General features: G+C 33.0%; 1 protein-coding gene across 2 annotated transcripts; it reads left to right on the top strand.

Moving 5' to 3' along the window:
* Positions 1-6: 6 nt before the first annotated feature.
* Positions 7-4045, top strand: LOC129808044 (non-homologous end-joining factor 1-like). Of its 2 annotated transcripts, none has more exons than XM_055857708.1 (3): positions 7-278; positions 2919-3225; positions 3288-4045. In XM_055857708.1, exons 1-3 carry the CDS (start codon positions 108-110, stop codon positions 3656-3658), a joined length of 849 nt encoding a protein of 282 aa, XP_055713683.1. In that variant the 5' UTR covers positions 7-107; the 3' UTR covers positions 3659-4045. The 2 variants fall into 2 exon arrangements, with proteins under 2 accessions (XP_055713683.1, XP_055713684.1); XM_055857709.1 differs by having other exon boundaries at positions 8-278; positions 2891-3225.
* Positions 4046-8537: the final 4492 nt, after the last annotated feature.

An 8537-nucleotide genomic window follows, 5' to 3' on the forward strand; every position in this document is an offset into this window, starting at 1 on the left:
TTTGGCGCCAATTTAACGACACACACACGTGCCGGATATCACTGAAGTGACAAGTCATCCGGACGAAGCTGTTTTGTTTAGTATTTGGAATAAAAAACAAGTTCAAAATGAGTGATTTTTGCAAAAACGAGTGGAATTTGGTCGAAATTTGTGGAAATGACAAAGAACAGATTATTAAATATATTGTAAAAGAAGAATCTGTAACTTGTCTACTGTGTGATATGATTTCAATGAAATGTGAAATTGTGTCAAGAACAGAGTTTTTTCTTCGCGCAAAGGTAACAACTATTGCTTTTTTAGTTATTTTTTTGCTTATGAGTCACAATTGAAGCGTAAAGTGCATTTTTTGCGACGAGAAGATAAAAGGAATTGAAAAAGAAGCAAAATCTTCAAGATTATTTGTTGTAACCTCACTTTTTATTTCATATTTTGCTTAAGAAACATCTTTCAATATCCTCTGAGTAAATAATAGAATTTTAATACTTATTTTATAATTAAGATATTAAGATACTTATTATGATGTCCATTCCCATTTAAATATTTAAGTAAAATTGTATTAAACTTGATGAAACTTGAAGAAAAGTATAGTTCAGAGAAAGAAAATATAAACAAAAAAACCCAGTGGTCAATCCATAACTTACCTTCCGTCATATAAAAATTTATAAATCATGTGGGATTTGCAAACTTCGTATTTTACTAGACAATTTTCGCCCAGTAATTATGAGTATGAGGGACAGTTTTGTTGGATGTTGATGGAGAAATTGTCTCTCGTGTAAAGTCCGAATTGTGCTCATTGTAACGATTTTTGTGACCATTTTTCCCCCAAAATTTGTTTACCTGAAGAAGGAGGAAAACCCCTCCGAAACGTCGGCTTGAGAAATTAAAAGGAGAAAGGAGCCAAAGGTCAATACCATGTTTCACTGTCCCTCATACTTCGTATTTTACATTTTGTGTTTTACATGTTCGTTTTGAGCTGTGTGGCTACATTGATATCTTTTTTTTTCTCATATCTACATTTTTTTTAATGTTTTGAGTAAAATCCATACTAAAAGTATACTTTGTAAAAATTTATAATATGGAATAAGTCATTGGGCTTAATTCCCCCTTATGCCATTCTGTCATTAAAACAAAACATTTGCTGAATGTATCTTATACAGATTGCAATAGGTATTATAGGATTTTATAGGTATTCAATGGATTTTGTTTATTGTAATAACTCAAGTGATAAAATTATCAATCTCAATTAATTTTCTTTAGGATCGGGTATATCGTCTTTCATTTGATATTCCCCACGTTTTTTTATCCTGGTCTACTAAAACTTTATATTTTGGGGCCGCGTGTTTAGTAATTTATTTGAGTTCGAAAAATGACTTTGACTTACAGTTGTACAACTGATAGTAGCTGGAAGAAAGTATTTAAAATCGTACGTGACCATGAGCTCCCACTGTTATAATAACACCTAGTAATGTTTTGCTATAATATAGAATAAACGCAGAATTTGAAAATATTGATAAATTAATTGAAAGAATTGTTAAATATTTGGTAGATAAAAATAAGTGTTTAATCCTCCAAAAAAAAAGACAAAAATAGAAGCGAAAATCTATAAAAATTTACAGTAAATATAATATATAAGAAGAAATCTGACCATTATTTCTCTGTCTTTGTGTTCACTAAATCTTTAAAAACAAGACTGGTAAAATTAAAACCTCTTTTTAATATGTAAAATTAATTGCCATTGCCTCCTTTTTCTCACAGTCCCAGGTTATTTTCACTTAATTATAAAAAAATGAAAATTTTTAAACCTTCTCATGAAAAATGTTGTACTTGATTTTAAGGTGATCACTTGTAAAACTGTATATAAGATAACGTAAATCGTAATTTAATTCGTGAAATATATCAATTCCTAATGTTTTTTCTACTTAATTTGACGATAATAAGTCTAACAAGCTCCCCTCTCGAGGAGCATGTTTATAAATCAAAAATTTTATTAATTAATAAAATGTGAAGTACTGTGCATAGGAACACTTATTAATTTGAAATTAAGCTTTCAACGGCCATTTTTATAAGTAATTTATTTATAAATAAGTAAGCTGATTACTGTGCATAGGTTTTCTTATTTAATAACGAATTAATAAATCAACTGGTTACTGTGCATACCCCCCTAAATTGTTTTTATTAACATACTTAATTGAGATAATTATTCATACAAAGTTGAATCTTTCATTCTGTCTCCTGATAAATGGTTCAGATTGAGTTGGTCCCGTTGGCCCCTTGTAATTTCCAAGGAGCGATTTGTACAAAATCCTCCAGAGCGTGATGTCAGACAGATTTTAAGGTCATCTGGGCGAAGAGCGCTACGGATGAGCGAGGGTGTACCGTATTATGACTGAGTACAAATTAACTCGTACACAATTTGTGATCAATGTTTCAATTCATGTGCAAAAAAACCAGGGGCATAACGTTTCCTATGTTTCCCATTTGTTTCTAGCTTGCCGAAAAAACTTTTGAGTTTATAAGCTATTTTCTGTCATTGTAGAATGAATTAGCAAATAATAGAAATACAAAATAAAAGCCATTTTGATATAGAATAGGCAACCAAAAACCCCAAATTGGTAACCTACGTAGATTTTGGAGATATCTCTTGAAATGTAAACGAAAACAGGAAATAAATTACACTGAAACTGGTCGCATTTTTTTAGAGCTAATGTCACCCCCCTGATAGAAACCGTAAAAATCGTCCAATTGCGTTTCAGCCTGAATTTATCCAACCGAAGGCTTACAAATAAATAACGTAATGCCTTACAATTTGTCAGTCATGACAAGTGCGTAGTGGGATTGACCACTGGGATTGTCTGATCGTAGCGCCTCTGGTGTCTGACACAAAAAATAGTTTTCAAATTTCTTTAACAATCTTTCAGCAACGGAATACTAATCTCCAACTAGAAGATGATAAAATCTTGGAATTAATAACAAAATCAAAAGCATCAGAGTACAAATTAGAAGAAAATCAACTCAATGTCAAATACTATGTTTCTGGATATCCTTATCGATTCACATGGCACTTATCAGTGAGAAGCACCGAAGAGTTTATGGAGTTCTTCACAGCTCCTCTATTATGTACCCTGAAATCATCTCAGGAGAAAATTGAAGAGCTCGAAGAACTCTTGAAAAAGAAAGACGAAGAGATTGCAGGATATAAATTATCAGGAGCAATATTAGTTCGAAGTTAGTAAAAAAAAACCAAGAAGAGGCGTTTTTCGTGATTTACTAATTTTTATCTTTTTTAGAACACCTCGAAACAACTCCGTTCGATCCACAAACATTTCACAGAGATCACGATTTCTCCTTCGTAAACACTCATAATGTCAAGAAAATCTACAATCTCTGTGGTATTTCCAAAGTTCATGACTCTGTTTTCAGTGAATCACCAAAAATCAGCAAAAATGCTCCTTCTCCTGGAACCTCTCCCAGTACATCAAAAATTTCTCCCATTCGTCGAAGTCGAATAATGAATAATCTCAAGCGACCCAAAGACGAGAAGTTGCTGTATGACGACGAAGCTAATTCGCAGGAAATAGTCTCAAATGATAATGTCGTGATCGTGGAGACTGAAACACCACCAGCAAATCCAAAGATTCGAAAGCGCCTCAATCTATAATCAGCTGTAAGGATTCTTATCGCATAATTTCTCAGAAGCTTCAATAAATCAACTTTACTGGAGCCACTGGGGCCTGCATAAATTCTCAGTTCTATTTTAGCTCTCGCCTGGCATGAGTGGTTCTCTAAGATATCAGTGGTAAAATGTTGAAAAATCTTGTGAACTTGTCCCTGATATTTCTGTGCACTTCCTTGGATATCAGTAATTCTACGCAGTATTGCAATAAATCTATTATGTGAGGCTCTATACTAAGTTTATTTTGAAGTATTACCTTTATCAATATCCTACAATTAACAATACCAAATAAAATTTAATGCATTACACAGGACACTTTTGTAAATCAATTAATTTTTTTAATGAAATAAATAAGAAAACTTTAGTGTTTCGAAGTGTGATGTTATTTGCTTTTTGCTTTAATTTTTCGCATCGCCTCATCAAAAAATCGTTCTTTTTATTTTAGCGCTCCTAGTAATGATCGCCAAAAATTACGACATTGTAAAGAGGTACTCTGAAAGAAATAATTTGCAAAAGGGTGTAAAAAAGGGTGCAAAAATCGATTAATTTTGGAGATGAATTTCGAATTAAACGAAAAATTTGCAATTGGGTGCAAAAATTTGCAATTTGGCAAATATTTGCCAATTATTGCCTCCCTTTGCAAACTTTTGCAAATTTTTGCCTCCGAATGAGCACTATAGTAGCGCCATCTGTGGTGAAACACCATAAATATAATTTGGCATTCTTGTCTGCCGCATTAACACAAAATCGACGTACCATACCCTCAATGAAAATGTTAATTGCACTTTTCAATTTTTACTCCACTACCACCGTAGACACTTTTTTTCATAAACTTTTCACTTTATCTATTATTTACCTAATTTCTTAGCAAATTTTGCCCATTTTTCCGCATTTAAACACTGACATTTGCAAGAATTTTTGTCGTAGGACTATTACTGAATGAACCCATCCAACATGTCAAAAATTTTTGCATTGGGATGCAACCTCGCGAACAAATCTTTCAAAAATCTCACTATTTAGGTCTTTTCGTCACAAAATATTTGTTACACAACACTCCAAAGACCTGAGCAAACTTCTGAACCACAAAATTTCATATTCCCAAAAAAATGTTTGCCAATTTTCCTGCAAAACTTACTACCCTTTTTGGTTAATTACATGGAGTGGGTGTTCTCCTTTTGCATCCTTTTGCAAATTATTTTTTTCAGAGTAGTATTTCCCGAGACCTTTCATTTCCGCCATTGGCGATTAAATTTCAGCAATTAGAATGAAAGTTATGGCAGTTTTGAGATTTATTAGAGCGAAGTGGGGTATCTTTGAAGTTGGGCTTCTTTCACTTATAGGGTAGAGTCAGTACTTTTTCGCCAGTAATCCCTTTTTCGCCACGTAAATTAAAATTACATTTTAAGAGAATTATGAGTTCGTGAATCGACAAAATGAGTGTTATTTCGTGACCTCTAGCCTAATGAATCAGAAAACCATATAGGGTAAATGTTCTAATTCAAAACCATTTCCGGACGCTTTACCTTTGACTTTGACAGAAGATTCAACACATTAAGTTCATATTTTTTTTGAAGAGAATTACATAAATTTGCTCCTTGACTCTTCTAGAATGTTACTGTTTAGTGAAAATTCTTTAGATTATAATTTGAAAACTTCTTAAATACGCGAGTGTAAAATGCTTCTATTGGAAACAAATTAATCCAAATGGAGACAAGGGAAAGTTTCTAATTGGAGACAAACAGTGTAAGTGAAACCGCGACGAAAGGCTTCCAAAACCTTGTTGAGTTGCTCCTGAGTGCAGGATTTGTTCTTATTCCTGGTCTTTTCTCCTTTTCCATCTAAAACAATAAGAAAATCTCTCCAAAAAAATCATATTTCCGGGGTTTCCTCTTAAAGCATTTGCAGACACTTCAGAAAAACCCTTTTTGTTCACGAAATAGGTAATTATTTCATTTGAAAACTTCACGTACCGTTAATAATAAAGATTAGCACTTTATTTAACTAAAATTATCAAGAAATCTGACATAAATGTTAAACAAAACGAATAAATAAATTTTCCATCCAGAAATCTGACATAAATGTTAAACAAAACGAATAACAACAGTCACTTTATTGTGTTTTTCATTGGAAAACATTGTCGATCGATGAAAAATTCGCTGGTGAAAAGGTACACTTTTAATTTTTCTGTTAAATTACCAAATTAAAATTTGTGAATATGAATGGATTTTCACTTTATTTTGAGTAAAATTAACTAAATAATGAAACTGAGGTATAGAAAATATATAGACATAGCAATTTAGTACTGTATTTATCATGAAAACAGTGACGTTTCCATTTGGAGTAGCGAAAAATTTCCATTTGAAGCAGGTTTTGAATTAGCTTAATTTACCCTATCTGGTGCTCCACCGACTAGATTATTTGCAAGTTACAGTAGACTCTTCGATATCCGGCACTTCGATATCCGGGTGACAGCTGCCAAACACTGGCGGTTGATATATTCAAAATTATTTGTCACTAAACATGAAGTTTGTCCAGAGTGAATTAAAGTATTATTAACATTGTATCGAAGTTTTTAATACATAATTGTGATAAAAAATTAAACATAAGCACACCATGAAGAAAATTCTCTTTTTCTGTGTGAGACAGAAAATAAATTCACACTGCACAAAATAGAAAAACCGTCGATCCTTGGTGATCACTAGAGTTGGTAAATTTGAAGAAATTTCATGAATTTCCGCCTAAAGTAGATTGCGACTGCTGTGAAATTTCTGAAATTTTTCCATCTCTAGTGATCACTGCTGTTTCGATCACTGCTGATGGATGAGGAGCAATGTGTATAGTGTCAGTGAAAGTTGATAGTGTTGAATTTATGTTTATAATTTTCTCAGTTTTTGATGTGAGTTTGTAAAAAAAAACTATTTAAAATGCGTTTTCTGAACTGTCATATTCATGTTTTTAAAATTGTATGTAGGCCCTGAAGAAGGTCCCAACCAAGGATCGAAACGTCGGCCAATAAAAACATAAAGAAGAGCAAGAAAGTTTTTTTAGACCGAAATTCCAAAATCTGACTATGTAATCGAAAGCTGCTGTTTCTTAAAATTCACTTAAAAACACGTGGCGAAAAAGTACTTACACAATGGCGAAAAAGTGTTTACAAAGTGGCGAAAAGTACTGAAACGTGCATTGTTGCAGAAAATGTAATTTTTCAACCAGATACCCAAAAATTCCCGAGAAGTCTCCTCTTCAATAGAGACACAATGCTTCAAAGCATCTCATAAAAATCTTATTGTAATGCGCTATTAAGACATTGTTGATGAAATAAATTATCTATCTCTATCATCTGTACACGAAATTTCATTTTATTTCGACAAAAATTATAAGAATTACAAGGGTATCAAACCTTAAGGTGGCGAAAAGTACTTACTCTGCCCTATTTAATATCGGACAATAAATCACCAAGTTCTGACCTGTTCAAGGATGAACATGAATACACAGCATTCAAAGATATGTAAGAAATTGTTCAATGATCATTAAAGTCCACTTCAAGCACATGTAAATCGTGTAGGGACTTTATCATCAAAATTTACAGCGAATCTCGGTACATCCTGTGAGGGAACTTCACTAGACAAGTCCTTTATGCTTATAAGGCAAAAAAACCTTAATCTTTTTTCTCAGAATGTTTATAAAGCGTGTCCACGACAAGATTGTTCCAAATGATTTGATATTTTTATGACAGATGTCACTAAAAAAAATTGAATGAAACAACCAAGAACCGCGGTGATGATCTTGTACAGACCTTGATGGGAGGACTCAAGAAGAAGATTCGAGATTTCGCCAATCAAATACGTGAATAAAAAATAAACTAATATATCTAATAAATCTACAATTAATTAAAGTTGCAAAAAATATTTTTCTTTTTTTTAATATTATGTAGACTTCATTTTTGAAGCATTATTCTTGGGAACAATTTTATCGTGAACACGCTTTATAAGAGGTGGCATTTCTGCCTTGATACCCGAGGCTTTTTAGCCAACCATTAGAGGCTGTCGAAGGACGCCGGGGACAACTCAGCCAGGTTCCGCAGGAAGCTCCTGGAGCCACTCGAAGAGCAGGGAATTCTTCTGAGCTATTCGGAATAATTTCCTCCTCTAGCCTGAGCTCTGCTCCAGGTGGAGCTTGGACAAACCATTTATCGATACTTAAACTTTGACGAAAACCGCTAAATGATATCTCTTTTCGTTTTCTCTTCAAAAACGTTTTTACTACAGTAGAGTTCCGCTATAGGGCATCGCTCTACAGTCCACAATTCATCGACCGTTGATTTCAAAACACTGAATTTGAGTTAGGTTATGTTTTTTAGTACGCGACATGCAATGTTGTCATAATTATTTTAATATTTTTGGCAAACTTTATTGAGTAGTTGTGATAATTGTGATCCATAATGAACAGAGCGCGGACAAGTACCACAATCACAAAGAAAGTGGAAGCGCCGTCGAGCAATTTCAATACTAAAAGCCGTTGATAATTTCAAAAAATGACATGGACTATAGTGCGATCCAAGTGTCAAATCTGGAACCAATATGAACTATAGCGGACCTCTACTGTATGTGCAAACGAATATAACGCAGGATGGCCGAATGTTTCCCAAAATTTAACTCTAAATAAAACTCAGCTTATTTAACTCAGTCCAAGTTACACACTTTAACAGTCTCACCTACAATAAGCTAATCTACGTAGTTCTATCTAATCCAACGCTTGTTTTGTTCATAGATTTATTAAAAGGCGTTCAATAAAACTAGCTTTAATGATGTATCCTTTAACACATTTTCTTATCCAAGATATAAAATTTCTAAAAAACAAATAA

This window comes from Phlebotomus papatasi, chromosome 3, assembly GCF_024763615.1.
Source record: "Phlebotomus papatasi isolate M1 chromosome 3, Ppap_2.1, whole genome shotgun sequence".
Taxonomy (NCBI): Eukaryota; Metazoa; Arthropoda; class Insecta; order Diptera; family Psychodidae; genus Phlebotomus; species Phlebotomus papatasi.